The following is a 23,218-nucleotide window of genomic DNA, read 5'->3' as shown; positions in this document are numbered from 1 at the left end:
CGTCTTTTTTGTTCTGCTGAATGTGGAAGGTTTGAGATTTGTATTCTGCTCCAACAAATCTTCTAAACCATGCTGCCACCATACTATGCTCTCCTTCCCTTCGACGTAAACATACCAATCGTACACAAGGATTAGCAAAACAACAATGTGGGTTCTTTATTTGAAGATAAGACTACATGAATAGAGTTAACTAGACTGGAAGACTATGCACAGTACATTTGATGTCTACTCTGGCTTACTGACAAACTACAAGTCATGGGGCTAATACCCTGTCTAGGGTGGGTAAATGTTTCTTTAAAAGTGCATGTCATCATTTCATAACATACACCATGAGCTCTTATTTTGTTTAGTAACCTTTGATATGGCCACCTTACCGAACACTTTTTGGAAATCCAAGCACACCACACCCACACATTCCCCTTTAGCTTGTTAATCTCCTCAAAGAACTCCACCAAATCAGTCAAATGAAATACCCCTTTCACAAAACCATGTTGACTCTGCCCGATTGTATTATGATCTTCCAAAAGTCCTGCTATTACCTCCTTAATAATGGTTTCTAACATTTTCTCTATGACAGATGTTAAGACAACTGGCCTATATTTTCCTACTTTCTGTCTCCCCTTTAAAGTCCCCTAGAGATTACAGACCCCCCTAAAGATTATAATCTCTTCAAAGATTACAGTATCCCCAGAGATTACAGTCCACTCAAAGATTGCAGGACCACAGAGATTACAATCTTCAACTACAGAGATTACAGTCCCTCTGGAAATTACAGCCCACCCATTAATTACAATCCCTGGAGACCACAACCCTGCCAAAGATTAGAGCCCTCCCTCCCCCTCCCAGGAGGGCAACACCAGACCTGTCATATCCCCTCAAACAAAACCCTGTTACGTGATTTTGTTTTCTCACTATTTTCATACAGACCGACTTGATCAACCCAGAAGATTTCACCGAATTGGTCTTCAAACAGTTTCTGTCCCATCTGTGCCCAAGGCCTGAGGTTAATGACATCTTCGAATTGCTGTGAGACACTTTTAAAAATGTTATTTCTGCAAGTTTCTATTTCTGCATGAACCAAGATCCATTCCGTAACTTTACCTTCCGCCTGTTTTTATTGTCTATTTATATCATGGTTTCACCTGGCTCACTGTATTCCTGGAGGGATGCCCGGATGTCTCTCAGCAAGAGTGGGTAACAAGGTATGCAGAGACCCCCTCACAGTGACTCCCTACCCAATTGGAAATAAGACTGAAGGAGGCAGAACTCTCCATCTATCTATTCCTCTTCCTTAATTAAACCTTTGTGTTTCCACAATGAATCTGACTAGACTGATTAGGGTGAGAGAGGAAAGTCAGTGAATGGAGGGAAGAGTGTACATGGTTTGTGCGAGAAGATTAAATGAGTGAGTTAAGTCCATGCCAGGCTAGAGCGTACATGGGCTGCGGGTAAAGAATAAATGGGTGGGTAGTGTGAGATGGAAAGGAATTTATATGTCATGTGAAGCACTGGGCTTGTGGAACAGAAGGTTGAATTTACAGACCTGCTCTCTTTTTCAGGGATGTGATGCTAAAGCCATACTTGACTCGACAACAGATGTCTACGTTTATAAACAAGACACAGAGAGATGCCCGGCTCAATTATTTTCTTTTTAAACCATTGCAGCCTGAGCAAATCCAGAACTTAATTGTGAAATATGAACCTGCCAAAATTAATTCTCACAAAGGTCAGTTCTGTTCATGAAGGTCGGGTGAAAGCTCTGTTCTATTCATTAATTTTCACAGAGTCCAGTTCAGGTTATCACTGGATCGGAGTGAAAACTCTCCCACGGTTCATCCATTTCCTTCTCCTTCTCCTTTAGAACTGGCTCCATCCATTTTCCTTTTCAATGCAATGTCACTTTGTGTTACAGTGTTGAACAAGTTTGGCATTTCTTTCCGAGCTGTGTGCCACTGTATAGTGGGGTTTGATGGGAAGACTTTTGTTGGGTCATGTGTCTGTCTCCTTCATTTCCGGAAGGCTGGGCCCAGTTCTGTTCACAGCTGTGGTGACAATGGTGCTTCTGTGTTGAGAACGAGATTTCAGCCAGGTTCCACGTAGTATCACGAGCTAACAACGTCAGGGTGAGACTGGGATCCGTGAGTCCAGAGGCTGGTGAGACTGAGAGATGGTGATGCTTGTTTAGGATTTGGTGACTGGAATCTGGTGAAACTGGGATTGGGTGAAGCTGAGATCAGGGGCGGGATTCTCCGCAATCGGCGCGATGTCCGCCGACCGGTGCCAAAAACGGCGCAAATCAGTCCGGCATCGCGCCGCCCCAAAGGTGCGGAATCCTCCGCATCTTGAGGGGCCGAGCCCTCACCTTGAGGGGCTAGGCCCGTGCCGGACTGATTTCCGCCCCGCCAGCTGGCGGGAAAGGCCTTTGGTGCCCCGCCAGCTGGCGCGAAACTGACTTTGCCGTACGGCGCATGCGCGGGAGTGTCAGCGACCGCTCACAGCATCCCCGCACATGCGCAGTGGAGGGGGTCTCTTCCGCCTCTGCGATAGTGGAGACCATGGCGAAGGCGGAAGTAAAAGAGTGCCTCACGGCACAGGCCCGCCCGCGGATCGTTGGGCCCCGATCGCGGGCCAGGCCACCGTGGGGGCACCCCCCGGGGCCAGATCGCCCCGCGACCCCCCAGGACCACGGAGCCCGCCCGCGCCGCCTTGTCCCGCCGGTAAGATAGGTGGTTTGATTCTCGCCGGCGGGAAAGGCATTCCAGCAGCGGGACTTCGGCCCATCGCGGGCCGGAGAATCGCTGGGGGGGCGCCCGCCAACTGGCGCATGCCGAATATCCGGTGCCGTAAAATTCGGCAACCGGCGGGGGCGGGATTCACGCCAGCTCCCGGCGATTCTCCGACCCGGCGGTGGGGTCGGAGAATCACGCCCCTGATGAGGACATACCCAATGAGGCAAGGATCTGGTGAAACTGTGTTGCTTTCTATGGTCTGAAACACACTAGCACCCAACGTTTACATAGTACATAGAGTACATTGAACATACAGTGTAGAAGGAGGCCATTCGGCCCATCAAGTCTGCACCGACCCACTTAAGCCCTCACTTCCACCCTATCCCCGTAACCCAATAACCCCTCCTAACCTTTTTGGACATTAAGGGCAATTTAGCCAGGCCAATCCACCTAACCTGCACATCTTTGTACTGTGGGAGGAAACCGGAGCACCCGGAGGAAACCCACGCGGACACGGGGAGAACGTGCAGACTCCGCACAGACAGTGACCCAGCAGGGAATCAAACCTGGGACCCTGGCACTGTGAAGCCACAGTGCTATCCACTTGTGCTACCGTGCTGCCCTTAGAATCAGCCCTTGTAGGTCACCTATCTCAGTTTATCTGCTACTGAAATCTTTGCTACCTGTGGATTGACTATCCCAGTGCGCCCCTGGCTGGACTCTCACGTTCGACCCTTCATAAACTTGTGGCCATTCAAAACTCTGCTGTCCATGTTCGAACTTGCACAAACTCCCGGTCACCTGTCACACCTGTGCTCAATTCATTATTTTGGCTTCTGGTTAAACAGAACCTCGAGCTGAAAATTCTCCTCCTTGTTTTCGAATCCCACCGCGATCTCAGAGTTTAACCATACCACCATTGGCCAGGGCTTCAGCCTCCTCAGCCTTAAGCTCAGGAATTCTCTCTCTAAACCTCTCCACCTCACTTTCCTTCTTTAAGAGGCTCCTTAAGACTCACCTCACTGACATCCATCTGACCTAATGGGCTGAGTTTGTATGGGATGCACCAACACCCCAATGGTTGCCCTGCAGCAATTTAATGCTGGGAGTAGTGCTAATTGCTTGAAGGTGACGCTTATGATTCGCCTTTGAGAGCCGCTGGTCAGTCAGATGGCTGGCAGCTCTGTGGTCCCAACAGCACCAACTGGGAGCAGTGACCACTGCTATGGTTACAGGCAGTCCCACCATGCTGAGGAGCCCAACTAAGCCCAGGATTGAGGGGTTTCAGCTTGGAGGTGTTGGATGGTAGGGGGCCAGATTCAAGAAGACTAGAGAAAGGTTAAAGGTGGATGACTTTAAAGGGGAAGGGGGGGGGGGGGGGTGACGTGCTTCCAATTGGCCAAGGGGACACCCAAAAGAGGTCCACCCATCATGCCTGATACTAGCCAGGTCAGCTAAAGCTGCTGGACTTTACGCAGGAAGTGGGCCTTCCCCTGCCTTGGGTAAAATACCAGCGAAGGTGAAATATGGTCCTGAAGTGGCCATTACAGGGAGGTATGAGGCTACCTTAAGCAACCATCTGTAACCACCTGCTCAATGATGATCTATCCTTTTACAGTTGAACCTGGGGGACAACATTTGAGTAAATTGCCCTGGATTGAACTGCTGACAGGGTCTCTGGTTCAGGCTCACTAGCTACTCTTTGACACAGCTCATTCCCTGGCCTAATACACTTTTGGTTCCTTCACAGGTCACATATCTCCCGAGGGCCTGATGTGGTATTTGTCTGGTCCAGAGAACAACCTGCTATTCCCAGACAGGCTGACGGTATATCAAGACATGACACAGCCTCTGCCACATTACTTCATCAACTCATCTCACAATACCTATCTCACTGGTAAAAACATAGGAGGACACAAGTGGATACTAAAAGGGGAGAGACTGGGGAGTGTGTCTTTGTCATGTGGTGTAGGTACACCCACAATGATGTTTGGGAGGGAGTTTGAGGATTTTGATCCAGCCGTGGTTAAGGAACATTGCTATGGTTCCAAGTCAGGATGGTGTGGAACCTGTAGCCGATGGTGTTCCCATGAATCTGCTGCATTAGTGGTAGAAAAGGCATAAATAAGGAAGATAGTGAAAAATATTCATCAGAATTGTACCAATAAGTAAAGTCGCCATAGTCCTAGATGACCGTAGGCTGCTTTCCCCTTTGAGGGAGAGAGCTGACTGGAGGTGATTTACCCTGAGGATCATCATACCTCAGGCAAGGGGCAAGGCTGAGAAGGCAGAACCTTCATGAATAACCTCAGCCGATATGGGAATTGAACCCGCGCTGCTTGCCTTGCTCTGCATCACAAACCAGCTGTCCAACCAACTGAGCTAAACCGGCCAAAGTGGTACAATGGTACCACAGTGCTGAAAAACATTTTACAAGCAGGTTTGGGAGAAAGCTACATACTTAATTGAGAAAAGTGGTCCAGCAATTTGAGCTGAAGACCAAGAGCTGAGTTATGAATGGACCATTATTTTTCACCGTTTATCCCCTATTACTTCATTGATGAGTATGACAAAAGGTTGATGAGTATTTTTGCTCATTAATAAATATGAGTATACATTCATAATTACTCTGAATATATTTACATTTAGATGAACACAAATGTTCATGTATGTGGGGACTTACTAGTGAATACATACACATGAATGGATAAGCATACACACTCAAGAATATATGTTGAATCGTGCCCATCGAAGAGTACTAATAGAATATAAACACATATTGAAGACTGAATGTATTCAATGATATTATGTGTACCATTGATGAATATGTGTTCCATTGATGAATATGTGTTCCATTGATGAATATGTGTATTCATTGATGAATATGTGTACTATTGATGAATATGTGTACTATTGATGAATATGTGTACCATTGATGATTATGTGTATCATTGATAAATATGTGTATTCATTGATGAATATGTGTTCCACTGATGAATATGTGTTCCACTGATGAATATGTGTTCCATTGATGAATATGTGTATTCATTGATGAATATGTGTACCATTAATGAATATGTGTAGTCATTGATGAATATGTATACCATTGATAAATGTGTGTACTGATTGGTGAATATGTGTATTCATTGATAAATATGCACATTATTGATAAATATGCACGCTATTGATAAATCCATACACTCATCCAAGATTCTGTACATTTATTGAGGAATTCTTACCCACATTGGGCATTTCTACCTTTGGTGTTGATTCTCTCTGCTTTCCATTTCAACCCTGCTAGCTGGACAGTTCTCTGGGATTTCTTCCCCTGAGATGTATCGCCAGGTCCTCCTTGCTGGCTGTCGTTGTTTGGAGCTTGATTGTTGGAAAGGACGGCCGCCAGATGAGGAGCCAATCATCACGCATGGTTTCACCATGACAACAGAGATTCTCTTCAAGGTAACCTAATGAATTCTGCACTTGGTAAGAGGACTGGGCAAAAGCTGGGAGATGGTTTTATCGAAGTTTTATTGACTCAGCTATTAATAACAGACAGCACTTGTTTGATGGAAATGAAGATATTATTTGATGTTTTCTGTAACAGGATGTGATCGAGGCAATAGCAGAAAGTGCATTCAAAACCTCCCAGTACCCAGTTATATTATCCTTTGAGAACCATGTTGACTCGTAAGTAAATTTGTCTTTTTGGAAAGATTAGTAAGTGAACAGAAGGGTATGGTGGAAATTTCCGACAGTGAGCCGAGAGTGGGGGATCTCCAGTGTGTTCGCTGTGACAGAGATCCCACTCCCATGTATCTGAGCTTTGCAAAATTCTTCCACCAAAGCAGTCGGTCATAAAAACACCCACAAAAGCTCTGCCATTTGTGCCCAGTTGGGTACTCCACTCAAAGGCATTTATTGGGCAAAGCCAATTGCTGACTGATTACTCCAGATCTCTGCCCATTTCGCATCCCATCTAATGTCGAGACATCCAGATTGGGTTTTGTACTGATGACAGAAATGCCATGGTCAGAAGTTAATTTGAGAATCTCAATGGCTGGAGAATTTCGGCCAATGGCTTTTACTTACCCATCCAATTTCCTGATTCATGCCCCAGTACGGTATGGTAGCCTAGCAAGTGTGGCATAAAGGCGTTTGGCACAGCATGGGTTAATATGGGACTGGTGAACAGTACTGCCCACAGTATAATGTAGAGAGTCACATGACAGTATCACAGAATCACAGAACCATTTCAGTGCAGAAGGAGGCCATATATCCCATCGTGTCTGCACTGCTCTCCAAACAAACGTCATGACTCAGTGCCATTCCCGTGCCTTTTCCCTGTACCCCTGCACATTGTTTCTATTCAAGTGATCATCTAATGCTCTCTTGTGTGCCTCGATTGAACCTGCCCCCACCACACCTCCACGCATTGCATTCCAGACCCGAGCCACTCGTTGTGTGGAAAGGTTTTTTCTCGCGTCATTTGCTTCTTTTGCAAATCACTTTAAATCTGCAAGTGGGAACAGTTTCTCCCTCTCTACTCTGACCAGCCCTCTCATGATTTTGAACATCTCTATCACATCTCCTCTCAGCCTCCTTCTCTCCCAACTTCTCCAATCTATCCTCATAACTGAAGTTTCTCATCCCTGGAACCATTCCTGTAAAACTCCTTTGCACTCTCTCCAGTGCATTCACATCCTTTCTATTGTGTGGTGCCCAAAACTGTACACAATATTCCAGCTGAGGTCTAACTTAGTGCCTTGCACAAGTTCAGCATTACCTCCTTGCTCTTGTACTCTGTGCCCCTATTAATAAAGCCCGGAATACTATATGCTTTATTAACTGCTCTCTCCACCTGTCCTACTCCCATCAATGATCTACATATATATACCCAGATCCCTCTGCTCCTGCACATCCTTAAGAATTTTACCCTTTATTTTATATCATCTGTCCATGTTCTTCCTGCCAAAATGCACTTCTCCACATTGAACTTCATCTGCAATCCATCTGCCCACTCTACCAACCTGTTTATGTCCTTTTGAAGTTCTACACTGCCCTCTTCATAGTTTTCATTACTTCCAAGTTTTGTGTTATCTGCAAACTTTGAAACTGTCCCCTGCATATCGAGCTCTAGACCATTAATATAGATCAGGAAAAGCAAGGGTCCCAATACCAATCTCCGAGGAACACCACTTCAAACCTTCCTCCAGCCTGATAAATATCCATTGACCCCTACTCTCTGGTTCCTCTTATTCAGCCAATTTTGTATCCACGTTGCTACTGTCCCTTTTATTCCATGAGCTGTAGCTTTTTTCACAAATCTGTTGTGATGATTTGTGATGATTGCCCCTTTAAAGGCAATGCAACAGAAGAGGGTCACCTGGCTAAGGGGACGAATTGGGACTTGGTAATCACTCCAGGGAGTGGAGTTTACTCTGGGGCAGAAGACATGTAGTGGACTAGGGCAGCTGTGTGGGCTGCTGGCCTCTGTACAGTTTTTCTTATTAATAATGTTTCCAATGATGTCTGTGAAAGTGCATCATTGCAATTATGTGGCACCGTATTGAATGCCGACTGAACGTTTAAGTACACCACATCAACAATATTACCCTCATCGACCCTTTCTGTTACCTCCTCAAAAATCACCAGTAAGTTAGTTAAACATGATTTCTCCTTTGCAAATCCATATTGGCCTTTCCTAATCAACCAACGCATTTCCATGTGAGTACGAATTCTATCCCGAATAATTCTTTCTAGAAGCTTGCCCACAACTGCTGTAAACTGACTGGCCTGTAATTGCTCGGGCTGTCCTTACATCCTTTTTTGAACAAGAGCATAACATTTACAATTCTCAGTCCTCTGGCGCCTCCCCTGAGTCTCGAGCAGACTGGAAGATTGTGGCCAGCACTCCCACAATTTCCATTCTCACTGCCTTCCTTGATATATCCTTGGATGCATCTCACCCAGTCCCCGTGCCTTGTCGACTCTCTGTAGCGACAGTCCATTCAACTCTTCCTCCTTATCAATTTTGAGGGACAGAATTTCCTCGACTGTCACCATGTCCTGGGTTCGCATCCACCTCCTTGGAAAAGAAATCATAGAATTATTAATTTAATGCATCAGCTATGCCCCTTACTTCCATGTGTAAATCCCTTTTTAGGTCCCTAACCGGCTGTACTCCTTTTACCACTTTTTTACTATTTATTTGCCTATAGAAGACTTTGGGACTCCCCTTTTTGTTGGTTGCCAGACTTTTCTCACATTCCCTCTTCACTTCTCTAATGTGCTTTTTCACCTCCTTTCCACCTCTTGGTTCCTTGTGGTTCTCAACATTATTTTCTACCTGATATGTACCATACAATAGCTCAACTTCTGCACTGTTTTTTCCCTGGTGAGAAATGTCTGCAGGAACCTAACTCTGTCTTTAACATTGGTTTTCATGGGAACTCATGGTTCACACAAAATTGTTTCACCTAAAGTCACAATTTTCAGGAACGTAACCACAACTTATCGTGAGGACTTACTGCAAATGGATATAGATTTGTTATGTAAGTGGGCATAGGTTTTGCAGATGGTTATAACGTATGGTTGCCCACTTTGGTGGGAAGACACGGGATATTATTTAAATAGAGAGAAAGAGACTGCAGGATGCTGCAGTTTGAGAGAGAGGTCTGCACATGAATCCCAAAAAAGTTAGCATGCAGGTGCAGCCAGTCATCAGGAAGGCAAATAAAATGTTGGCCTTTATTGCAAAGGAGACGGAATATAAAAGTAGGGAAGTCTTGCTACAACTGTACAGGGTATTAGTAAGACCACACCTGGAGCACTGTGCCCAGTTTTAGTCTCCTTACTTAAGAAGGAATAAACTTGCAAATGGAACAATTCAGAGAATGTTCACTTGGCTGATACCTGGCATGAAAGGGTTGCTTGATGCTGGATGTTTCTCTCCTCCCTGCAGTGTAGGTCTCCCCCATCTCCCCCTCCACCCCCCCCCCCCCCCCCCACCCCCTTCCCAACACCATGGTTTCTGTCTCGCTCCCTCTCTCTCCCCATGTGTCTTGCTCTCCCCTTGTGTTTGTCATAATATACACCAGTGTATCCTGGTGCAGACACACACTGATGGACACACAGTGGGACCAATCAACACACACAACACCGCAGCCAATCACCAGAGAGAGCACACGCACTATAAAGACAGGGGGCAGCAGAGTTCCCGCTCATTCAAGTTGCAGCTAGCTAGGAGGACAGAGCTCACAGCCTGTAAAACAGACATTCACCATGTGCTGAGTGCATCGACTGGTTAGGACAAGGCAAAGGTCTTTAGTTAAATCTAGTATCATATTAACCCACAGTCTGAGTATGTTTAAACAGTTAATGATTCAATAAAATAGTGTTGCACTATTTCAAGTGTTGGTGACCTGTATGTGATACAGAACAACCAACACTCTCTTTCTCCTCTCGTGACGGTCATCCCTCCCCCAATGTCCGTCTCTTTCCCCCCACCTAGTGTTTGCCTCTCTATCTCTTTCTCTGTTGCCAGTGTCTCTCTCACTCTCATGCCTCTCCCTCCCCAGTGTCTGTCTCTTTCCCTCAGAGTGTGTCTTTCCCCAGTAGAATCAGAGAATGGGTACAGGGCAGAAGGCTCTAATGTAGTCACATTCCTCTGTTTGTACATTTCCTGTGGCCTTGATCATTTTACAATAACCTGTCTGATGTGTTTCCTTAAATTTCCAACAGCCCTAAACAGCAAGCTAAGATGGCAGATTACTGCCGAACAATATTTGGTGATATGTTACTGACAGAAACAATGGATAAATACCCAGTAAGTACAGACTGGCACCCGCAGAAGGTATAATATGATAAGGGGTGTGGAATGCTGGTGACCATGAGGGGTGTGGAATGTTGGTGATGGTGAATGTTGGTGATGGTGAATGTTGGTAATGGTGAATGTTGGTGATGGTGAATTTTGGGGATGGTGAATGTTGGTGATGGTGAATGTTGGTGACGGTGAATGTTGGTAATGGTGAATGTTGGTGATGGTGAATTTTGGGGATGGTGAATGTTGGTGATGGTGAGGGATGTGGAATGTTGGTGATGGTGAATGTTGGTGATGGTGAATGTTGGTGATGGTGAGGGATGTGGAATGTTGGTGATGGTGAATGTTGGTGATGGTGAATGTTGGTAATGGTGAATGTTGGTGATGGTGAATTTTGGGGATGGTGAATGTTGGTGATGGTGAGGGATGTGGAATGTTGGTGATGGTGAATGTTGGTGATGGTGAATGTTGGTAATGGTGAATGTTGGTGATGGTGAATTTTGGGGATGGTGAATGTTGGTGATGGTGAGGGATGTGGAATGTTGGTGATGGTGAATGTTGGTGACGGTGAATGTTGGTGACGATGAATGTTAGTTACAGTGAGGGGTGGTCTATGTTGGTGACTGTGAATGTTAGTTATAGTGAGGGGTGGTCGATGTTGGTGATGATGAATGTTGTGACAGTGAAATGTGCGGAATGTTGGTGGTGATTATGGTGAGGGCTTGTTATATTGCCTTTGATGTGTTCTTGGGACAGCCCGTACATCGTGTAGCTCAGAGCCCTTCAGTGCTATTCAGTGTGCTATTGATCCAGGCAAACCCCGAGGGAATGGGTTTTATTCCCTGCTCTTTGCAAAGTTTTTACATTTCAGGCACAGCAGCACTTCTAGAGCTGATTGGGCTGTGTGGAACTGAAGGGCTGTTGGCCAGGGTTCCTATATCTGATCACTATCAGTGGCTTTTATAGGAAACCAGTGAACTTTAGTTAAGGAAAAAATGGGGCCTGCTCTCCCCTATTAGTGCATAGTATTCCTGGTAGAGTATGTATGTTCTTACTTATAAGTTTCTTATAAGTCTCAATATAATAGAGTTCAAATTGATGTACACAGAATATAAAGCATAGAGTGAATATTATTATTTGGTTTCCAAATGGAAATTAAATAATAATTTGTAGATAAAATATTTGCAGGGCTCTGAGGAAATGGTGTGGGAGTGGCCTCACTGGGTTTTTCATGGTGAAAGCTGGCATGGGTACGATAGGGTGAATGGCCTTTAGTGCTGTAACCATTCTATGATCCATGACAAATGCACACAACAACAGCACTTACATTAAAACTCACGAGTTCGTCGAGACATTTGTTACAGTTTGATTTGTTATGTTGTAGGTGTACCATAAGCAGCTTCCTTGTGGTGCACTTGACAAAGGAAGGTTCAGATGTGGAGATAACGTCAACACGTTTATTAAACTATTTACACTTCTATTACTTGGGTTCGACACTGCTGCTAATCCTACTACAGCTACCCAGACTGACTAACCAGCTGCTGCAATCCACGTGGTGGGTCTAATATTGAATCAACCCTGTGTCTGTACTCACTGACTGTCTCCACTGGAAAGAGGCAGATCATGTGTGTGGTGTCCTTTATATATGGGTTGGTGTAATGCCCCCCTGTGGTCGTGTCACCTCCTTGTGTATCGTGAATGTCCATTGGTCTTGTCCTATCTAACTGATCTATTGGTTTAGTGTGTGTGTGTGATGTTTCTGGTGCCCCCTCTAGTGTCTAGCTAGCCTACATGCATTTACATTGATGCATATCACCACATCCCCCCTTTTTTATATGTTCCATATTTTTTGCACACTTTGAGAAAATTGAACAAAGAACAGGTAGATAAGGTAAGGTATATACAAGTCATGGGAACACTGATTAAACAATAAGTCCAAATCATTTGTGTGTGTCCAAAAACCATCAATCATCATGGTCAAATGTTTCTCTTGGTTATGAACGCCATCAACGTCCCTGTGCCACAGGCACCAAGAAGTGGTCAAATCACTTCTCTGTCTGATTTAGAGTCCCTTCCTTTTTTCGATGTTTGTGATGGTGCTGTCGGATGGCATCTTGTAGCTGATAAGATGTTGACGTTGAAGAGGTACCATCAACAGTATAATTCGAGGTCATGGATGTGCCATATGTTGAAGTTGGATAAGACTGTACATACTGGTTCTGGCCACATGCTGTGCTGGAAGGGTGATACAAGACTCTGAACATAGAACATAGAACGATACAGCGCAGTACAGGCCCTTCGGCCCACAATGTTGCACCGACATGGGAAGTCAAAAAACAAAAGCCATCTAACCTACACTATGCCATTATCATCCATATGCTTATCCAATAAACGTTTAAATGCCCTCAATGTTGGCGAGTTCACTACTGTTGCAGGTAGGGCATTCCACGGCCTCACCACTCTTTGCGTAAAGAACTTACCTCTGACCTCTGTCCTATATCTATTACCCCTCAGTTTAAGGCTATGTCCCCTCATGCTAGCCATTTCCATCCGCGGGAGAAGGCTCTCACTGTCCACCCTATCTAACCCCCTGATCATTTTGTATGCCTCTATTAAGTCTCCTCTTAACCTTCTTCTCTCTAACGAAAACAACCTCAAGTCCATCAGCCTTTCCTCATAAGATTTTCCCTCCATACCAGGCAACATCCTGGTAAATCTCCTCTGCACCCGCTCCAAAGCCTCCACGTCCTTCCTATAATGCGGTGACCAGAACTGTACGCAATACTCCAAATGCGGCCGTACCAGAGTTTTGTACAGCTGCAACATGACTTCCTGACTCCGGAACTCAATCCCTCTACCAATAAAGGCCAACACTCCATAGGCCTTCTTCACAACCCTATCAACCTGGGTGGCAACTTTCAGGGATCTATGTACATGGACACCTAGATCCCTCTGCTCATGCACACTTCCAAGAACTTTACCATTAGCCAAATATTCCGCATTCCTGTTATTCCTTCCAAAGTGAATCACCTCACACTTCTCTACATTAAACTCCATTTGCCACCTCTCAGCCCAGCTCTGCAGCTTATCTATGTCCCTCTGTAACCTGAACATGTAGGAAGGAACTGATGGGGAGGGTCTTTCTCACCACCAGCCAAGCTATGTCTTGTCTGGTTGCTAGTTCTGGTGATGAGACATTTTGCCAAATGACTTTGGCAGCCTCCTGAGCGACAGGATCCAGCAACTCCTTTTCCCATGGAGCCTTCATGTGGACCACTACCTGATGGACTTGTGGTCAAAGATGTTTTCTGCAGAAACCTTTCCATGAGGGATAGGTGGTACAGCAAGTTCCAACTGCTTGGTGCATTCTGCGGCAACATGGCGAGACCCATCCTTTATGACACTGAGGGGAGGAATTGTATGTAGCGATACTTGGTGTTTACGTACTGATAGACCACACACAACTTCATGCAGCTGGACACAAGGATGAGGGCAATGTTGGATATTTTTTCCCCACATTATCGGCATATTTGCACATTGCGTCCCTGTAAACATGGCCCATTTCCAAACTTCAGACAAAGCGGAAGATGGCTCAGGTGACCACCACAGTGCAGGAGTGAGACATGTGCATGTACAGCAACACTGCGAGTACCTTGAACCTGATGACCATGTTTTTGCCTGCAATGGAGAATGGGCATTGCTCCCATGTGCCCAGTTTTTTGTTTCACCATAGCTAATCACTCCTTCCAATTTTTGGCACATGACCCAGCCCCTCCAAAACATATCCCCAGTACTGTCAGGTAGATTAACGTGATGGTGAAGGAGGACAAAGGATCAGTTGGCCCAGTTCTCAAAGAACACGGCCTCTCTCTTGCCACAATTTACCTTGGCACCAGAGGCCGGTTCAAACTCGTCGTAGATGCTCATTGGCCTACGCACCAACAGTGGATCCAAGCAGAACATGTCCATGTGAAGGGAGGCTTTAACTTGTGATTGACATCCCTCTTAGAATTTTCAGAATTTACAGTGCAGAAGGAGGCCATTCGGCCCATCAAGTCTGCACCAGCCCTTGGAATAGCCCCCCACTTAAGCCCACACCTGTAACCCAGTAAACCTCCCTAACCTTATTGGACACTAAGGGTAATTTAGCATGGCCAATCCACCTACCTGCACATCTTTGGACTGTGTGAGGAAATGGAGCACCCGGAGGAAACCCACGCAGACACGGGGAGAATGTACAGACTCCGCACAGACAGTGACCCAAGCTGGGAATCAAACCTGGAAATCGTCAAAGGCTTTCTCCTGTTCCAGGCTGATGAGACAGTTATCCACCTCCACTGTTTTGATCACAGCCTTGCACTACTCAGGGAAACAATTACCTATCAGAGATCTTCCTGCTGGGTACAGCACAGGTTTGGTTAGGCTGGATCACCAACACCAGAGCATTCAGCACTGGGATGGGCTGCGGATTTCTGATTTCCTCCCTCGCCCTCTTACACTGATAGATGGGGGTCCTGATGCCTTTGCTTGTGCATTCCAACATTCTGCCGGTTAGAAGCGTACTCTCAGTCAGGTGCCTTTTCAAGGCTGGAGTTAGGAAAAGATAGAGGGTTGGATTCTCCCGCCCCATCCGCCGCAAAAATGCCACGGGCGAGTCGCGGACAATGGAGAAGTCCATTGACCTCAGGCGGGTCCGGAGAATCCCGCCCAGAGTCGAAAGACTGTCTCTGCCTTGGACAACCGTTAATTGTCGCTGACTGACCTGAACACTGGAACTCAATTAACAGGCAAAAGCTCACACTTGATAATATTACTTTATAAAGCGAATTAGCCCTTTACACTCCCAACATCACCAAATGATGAGGGTTTATGTTGACAACTCCTAACTTCTAACTCCTTCACCTGTATTCTATCACAGCCTTTCAGGACAGATAGAGCAAAATTTGGGTCTTGGGAGTTTCTTTGTGCATTTGTTTCCCAATATATGGAAGTGGCTATTTGTGATGTTTTTAAACCTTCTATCATTCTCTGTGCCTCTGGGCAGAATTTCACGGGGTGAGGGCATATCACTTGCCCCTCCCCCGTTGCAAGAATCACCTGGCAGCTAACGGACCCAGAAAAACCCACCCCCATAGCGACAACACGCAGACGATGGGCTGTACAGGCGGAGAGTGGGCCAACCGCCCCTCAGTGGAAGGACCATCGGGAGCTGCAGGACGGATTGCTCAAGCAGTCCCAGACAGGCCAGAACTGAGTAGTGGGCACTGCTGAGACTGTCAGCATCTCCACAAAGGAGACATGATTGACGCTGGAGCCAGGATACATCAGCAATTTTTGGGTGGGAAGGATCAGGCTGCCTAGAGTTGGGGCAAGGAGGCACAAAACGCAGTCATATCTTCATAGAATCATAGAATTTACAGTGCAGAAGACCATTCAGCCCAATGAGTCTGCACCGGCTCTTGGAAAGAGCACCCTACTTAAGCCCACACCTCCACCCTATAATAATAATAATAATCGCTTATTGCCACAAGTAGGCTTCCATTAAGTTACTGTGAAAAGCTCATAGTCGCCACATTCCGGCGCCTTTTCGGGGAGGCTGGTACGGGAATTGAACCCCCGCTGCTGGCATTGTTCTGCATTGCAAGCCAGCTATTTAGCTAAACCAGCCCCTATAGCCCACTGTGCTAAACCTATCCCCGTAACCCAGCAACCTCATCTAACCTAAGGACAATTTATCATGGCCAATCCACCTAACCTGCACATCTTTGGACTGTGGGAGGAAACCGGAGCACCCGGAGAAAACCCGCACAGACACGGGGAGAACGTGCAGACTCCGCACAGACAGTGACCCAAGCGGGAATTGAACCTGGGACCCTGCCGCTGTGAAGCCATAGTGCTAACCACTATGCTACCATGCTGCCCGTATGTGAGGAGTGCCCCCAGTCACAAAGGGCATCTCATGAATGCTGTGTTCTCTGCACCTTTCTGTCATTACAAATTTTTTTTTCTTCAAAAGCACACTCCTCATTCCAGCACATCCATGCCAAGTATTTTATGGCGTGGGCAGAGTGAAATATGGATCAGTTGCTTTGGTAACAAGCTCAATAGCCTGTTAACTATTTATTGTAAAATGGCAAGTGGGCTGTCCACCATATTAGAGGGACTGGGTTGGGGATTGGGTGAGCTTATGGAGGGCTTGCCATCCCTCGTATTTCACAGAGCCGGCCGGGGCTGGGGATTGGTCGGGGTGGGGGCACTCTGTGTTGTAGGCTGCACAATAAAGCAGTTAGGCCGTGCTGCCATTTTGGTCACAAAGATTGGTCAGCATTGTCAGGGGCATGTCTCAAATTATTTGTCCCTTCTGCGACAGCTGAAGCCTGGTGCCCCTATTCCAAGTCCCCAGGAGCTGATGGGCAAAATCCTCATCAAGAACAAGAAGAATCGGGTGACCAATCAAAACAGCCAAGTGGGGCAGAGGAGGAAGAGCATCGTGCAGGATCAGACAGAATCAATTCAGACAGGTACTGCTCCCTCTTTCACTGTGTGTGACAGGGCAACAATATGCTTCACATCCTTCAGCATAACACAGCTATGCCTACAAACCTCACTGCAACACTGATAAACCCCAAACCATTGTAACACTGAAATAATAAGCCACAGCCCTCACTGTAACACTGATATATTCCACACCCTTCACTGTAACACTGATATACCCCACACCCTTCACTGTGACACTGATATACCCCACACCCCTCATTGTAACACTGATATACCCCATGCCCCTCACTGTAACACAGATATACCCCACGCCCCTCACTGTAACACTGATATACTCCACACCCTTCACTGTGACACTGATATACCCCACACCCCTCATTGTAACACTGATATACCCCACGCCCCTCACTGTAACACAGATATACCCCACGCCCCTCACTGTAACACTGATATACTCCACACCCTTCACTGTAACACTGATATACTCCACACCCTTCACTGTAACACTGATATACCCCACACCCCTCATTGTAACACTGATCTACCCCACGCCCCTCACTGTAACACTGATATACTCCACACCCTTCACTGTGACACTGATATACTCCACACCCTTCACTGTAACACTGATATACCCCACGCCCCTCACTGTAACACTGATATACTCCACACCCTTCACTGTAACACTGATATACTCCACACCCTTCACTGTAACACTGATATACTCCACACCCTTCACTGTAACACTGATATACCCCACACCCCTCATTGTAACACTGATCTACCCCACGCCCCTCACTGTAACACTGATATACCCCACACCCTTCACTGTAACACTGATATACTCCACACCCTTCACTGTAACACTGATATACCCCACGCCCTTCACTGTAACACTGCTATACCCCACGCCCCTCACTGTAACACTGATATACTCCACACCCTTCACTGTAACACTGATATACCCCACACCCCTCACTGTAACACTGATATACCCCACACCCCTCACTGTAACACTGATATACCCCACGCCCTTCACTGTAACACTGATATACTCCACACCCTTCACTGTGACACTGATATACTCCACACCCTTCACTGTAACACTGATATACCCCATACCCCTCACTGTAACACTGATATACCCCACACCCCTCACTGTAACACTGATATACTCCACACCCTTCACTGTGACACTGATATACCCCACGCCCCTCACTGTAACACTGATCTACCCCACAACCCTCACTGTAACACTGATATACTCCACACCCTTCACTGTGACACTGATATACCCCACGCCCCTCACTGTAACATTGATCTACCCCACAACCCTCACTGTAACACTGATATACTCCACACCCTTCACTGTGACACTGATATACCCCACGCCCCTCACTGTAACACTGATATACCCCACGCCCCTCATTGTAACACTGATCTACCCGACGCCCCTCACTGTAACACTGATATACCCCACAGCCCTCACTAAACCACTAACGTACCCCACACTCCTCACTATAATACTGACATACGCCACAGCCCTCACTATAACACTGATATACCCCACACCCTTCACTGTGACACTGATATACCCCACGCCCCTCATTGTAATATTGATCTACCCCACGCCCCTCACTGTAACACTGATCTACCCCACGCCCCTCACTGTAACACTGATATACCCCACACCCCTCACTAAACCACTAACATACCCCACACCCCTCACTATAATACTGACATACGCCACACCCCTCACTATAACATTGATATACCCCACACCCCTCACTAAACCACTAACATACCCCACACTCCTCACTATAATACTGACATACCCCATACCCCTCACTATAACACTGATGTACCACACACACCTCACTGTGACACTGACATACTCCACACCCCTCACTGTAAAACTGATACACACCACACCCCTCACTGTACCACTGATATACACCACATCCTGCACTGTAACACTGATATACTCCACACCCCTCATTGTAACACAGATATACCCAACAACCCTCACTGAAACACTGATATACCCCATGCCCCTCACTGTAACACTGATATACCCCACACCCCTCACTGTAACACTGATATACATCACACCCCTCACTGTAACACTGATATACCCCACATGCCTCACAGTAACACTGATATACATCACGCCCCTCATGTAACACTGATATATCCCACATGCCTCACTGTAACACTGATATACATCACGCCCCTCACTGTAACACTGATATACCCTACACCCCTCATGTAACACTGATATACCCCACATGCCTCACTGTAACACTGATATACATCACGCCCCTCATGTAACACTGATATACCCCACATGCCTCACTGTAACACTGATATACCCCACGCCCCTCACTGTGACACTGATATACCCCACATCCCTCACTGTCACACTGACATGCTCCACACCCTGCACTGTGACACTGATATACCCCACATGCCTCACTGTAACACTGATATACCCCACGCCCTTCACTGTGACACTGATATACCCCACATGCCTCACTGTCACACTGAGATGCTCCACACCCTGCACTGTAACACTGATATGCCCCACATGCCTCACTGTGACACTGATATACCCCACACCCCTCACTGTCACACTGACATGCTCCACACCCTGCACTGTAACACTGATATACTCCACACCCTTCACTGTAACACTGATATACTCCACACCCTTCACTGTGACACTGATATACCCCACACCCCTCATTGTAACACTGATATACCCCACGCCCCTCACTGTAACACTGACATGCTCCACACCCTGCACTGTAACATGCTCTGATATACTCCATACTCCTCATTGTAACAATTGGGAGTGATAACTGTTGTCTTTGAGAGCAGTCTCGTGATTTCTGGTCCAGACCTGGTAATGATTTTGTGTGTTTACTTTGGGATTGTCCCAGGTGAAAATGTGGAGGAGCAATGTGAGGTTGAGGAAGAGTCTGAAAATGTTGACCAGGAGGAGGAAGAGGAGCAAGAATTGAAGAAAAATGAATCTGATGAGGTGTGATGTCTTACTTTTTTCCTTTGAACCTAGGGGTTCAGTCAAACTACGATGCTGGTGGTGGGCCTTCTTCCGAAACTGCTTGAGATTTGTGATGGTTCAGAAAACACTCTAGAGGCTTCCAGTAGTAACAAGGGGCTTATTAATGAAGGCAAAGGTTGACAACAATACAAGCACAGAACACAATAGGATGGCTCTTGGCTCTTCAACTCCGGGATCCATATAACCCGGGTCCCTACTCCCAGGGCCCTGTGCAAACAGGAGTTTCGCTACCATATATCCCCCTCCTTATTACATTTCCCATCATAACTGTGTACAGGTTCTATATACATGGCAAAAAACATCAGGGGGAAAAGAGCTCATCAAATTGGTCTGGGGACCTTTAAGTCGATCCGGACCTCCATAGGCCACTCACAGGCTTCGAAGTAGTCAAGTTGTCAGTCACTGGTGACTGTCCAGGAGACAGAGGCGGCACGGTGGTGCAGTGGTTAGCACTGCTGCCTCACGACGCTGAGGACCTGGATTCGACCTCGGCCCCGGGTCACTGTCCACGTTGAGTTTGCACATTCTCCCGTGTCTGCGTGGGTCTCACTCCCACAACCCAAAGATGTGCAGGGTAGGAGGATTGACCATGCTAAATTGCCCCTTGATTGGAAAAAACAAAATTGGGTACTCTAAATTTAAAAAAAGACAGTCCAGGAGGCACCGCCTCAATGATAAGAGAACTGGTCTCACCAGCCTCTGAAGGTATAGCTGGCTGGGTTGCATCGGAGTTCTCTGCTCCCGCAGCTCAGGAACATTCATGGGAGTGCCGACAATGCCAGTGTGACCCGTTTGCTCTGAATTGGGGGTCGTTACTCCCTTGTTCCTCAAATGGTCAATGTGCTTTTTGACAGTCCTTCCATTTACATTCGCCACGTTTGACACAGGCCCCGACTGGGGCACAATCCATCCGGCTAAACATAGCGGTCCTGAGGCAAAGTTACGAACCAAGACCGGGTCCCCCATTTGGAGCAAACTGTTGCTCCTCTGCGAGTGCCATGCATTCACTCTACCCGCCAAGTTAGGAAACACCAAATTCAAGCATGTCCTGAGGCACTGATGGTGGTTTGAGGGGTTGAATTGTATGACAACAAAACATTGGCGAGCCATTGGTGTCGTAGTTTGTCTCCTCATGGCATTCTTACAAGTCTGAACATCCCTCTTGGACAGTCCATTGAACGCAGGGTGGTACAGTGCCAACCTGGAATGGCGGAGGCTGTTAGCTCGAACAAAAGTCTGGAAGTTGTTCCCTGTGAAAGGGGTGTCGTTGTCTGACACAATGGGCTCCGGCAGTCCATGAATAGCAAACATTTGGCGCAAGGTGTCCACCATGGCTGCTGAGGTCATGGTCCCCATCTCTTGAATAGACAGCTTCTTGGAGCGGGCGTCCATCCAAACAAAAACATCCTGCCAAGAAAGGGCCCTTGTAGTCAACGTCGACCCAGGTCCATGGGTGACCTGGTCACTCCCAGGGGTGGAGTGTGACTCATAGAGGTAGGGACTGTTGCATCTGACAAGGGTGACATTGCTGTACCATCCCATCGATGGCTTTGTCAATGCCTAGCCACCATATATAGCTGTGTGCCAGCATATTCATTTTTCTTTGCCCTGGGTGGGCACTATGCAGCTCCTGTAAGAGAGATCCCCGGACTGGTGGCAGAACGACAACTTGTGAGCCCCACAAGATTACACCATCCTCACAGGTCAGTTCATCTTGGGAGTTAAGTAAGGCTTGGATTTATCATTGTGCCTCCCAGTCTGAATCATCCTCTTTACTTTCAATAATATGGAGACCCTTTGGGTCCAGTTACAAATGTGGCCAGACGACATGGCAAGGTGTCTAAGACATTCAAAGTCAATACGATCTCTTGGGGCACTGGTGGGGGTGGTACGCTTTTCGGCAGGGGTAGTCAGCTTAACAAATCTGCATTGGCAATCTGCGTGCCAGGTCAATGCGGAAAACATAATTGTGGGCCTCCAGCAGTAAGGTCCAATGTTGCACCCGAGCCGAGGGTATTGGTTTGTCCTCTCTCAAAAGGCCCAGTAGCGGCTTATGGTCAGTGACTATATCTGGTCAGTGACTATATCAAATCGCTGTCTGTTCCACATATATTGGTGGAATTTCTTCACACCATATATAACTGCTGAACCCTCGATTTGAGCGTAGTTCCGCTCCACTTCTGACGGTGCCTCGAAGCAAAGGCGATGGGGCACTCAGAACCAGCCTCCATCTTGTGGGATAATACTGTCCCTATACCGTAAGGGGATGCATCACACGTGAACACGCTTAGTTTCCAAGGGTTGAAGTGAACTAAAAGGTTTGAGGGTTGCAAAGCTTGTTTCACCAAGTGAAATGCTTCTTCTTGAGTCTCCCTCCATTGCCACTGTTGATGTCTCTTTAGCAACTGGTGTAATGGCCTCAATGTTGTGGCTAAATTCGAAATGGATCCTCCATAATAATTTACCGTACCAAGGAAGAGTTTGAGCTCACTAACATTCTTGGGCGCTGGGACTTCACGGATCGCTTTGGGCTTCTCATCGAGGGGATGTAACCCTGTTGCATTTTCACGGAAACCTAAATACGTTACTCTGAGACGTGAAATGTACATTTTTCGTGTTTGAGATGGACCCCCACATTTTGGATCTTTCTCAACATCTCCTCCAGGCTCGTGCTCTTCAGGGGTGGTGACTAACATGTCGTCAAGGTAGACTATCACCTTGAAGGAGGTTTTCTATCGTCCGCTAGAAAATAGCGCAGGCTGACACAATAACAAATGGCCCTTGTGGGAATTTATTGTGGTAAACATCTGGGACTCCTCATCAATTCTAATCGAGGGCATGCATGGCTGAGATCTAAGTAGGTGAGGCCCTCGATCTGGATGATTGGGTACCTATCCAGCTGGGAAGCCTGATTTATGATTAATTTGTAGTCCCCACAGAATCTTATGGCACAATACTACTTGAGGACAGGGACAATGGAGGCTGCCCACTTGGAGAACTGATCCGATCTGAGTATGCCCAGTCCTCCGAATCTCTTAAGCTCTGCTTCAACCTTCTTATGAAGGGTATAGGGAACTGGTCTGGCTT

The 23,218-nt window shown here is 46.8% G+C and overlaps 1 protein-coding gene across 1 annotated transcript in view; it reads left to right on the top strand.

Moving 5' to 3' along the window:
- LOC140407222 (1-phosphatidylinositol 4,5-bisphosphate phosphodiesterase beta-2-like) overlaps positions 1 to 23,218 on the top strand; it is a 190,485-nt gene that overhangs the window by 83,179 nt on the left and 84,088 nt on the right. The window contains 8 exon segments of the mRNA XM_072494874.1: positions 926 to 1,026; positions 1,560 to 1,726; positions 4,480 to 4,626; positions 6,031 to 6,188; positions 6,334 to 6,416; positions 10,470 to 10,554; positions 16,919 to 17,069; positions 19,989 to 20,089. Coding sequence (XP_072350975.1) covers positions 926 to 1,026; positions 1,560 to 1,726; positions 4,480 to 4,626; positions 6,031 to 6,188; positions 6,334 to 6,416; positions 10,470 to 10,554; positions 16,919 to 17,069; positions 19,989 to 20,089 — 993 coding nt within the window.

This window comes from Scyliorhinus torazame, chromosome 2 (assembly GCF_047496885.1).
Source record: "Scyliorhinus torazame isolate Kashiwa2021f chromosome 2, sScyTor2.1, whole genome shotgun sequence".
NCBI lineage: Eukaryota > Metazoa > Chordata > Chondrichthyes > Carcharhiniformes > Scyliorhinidae > Scyliorhinus > Scyliorhinus torazame.
This window is presented reverse-complemented; position numbering and strand designations above follow the sequence as displayed.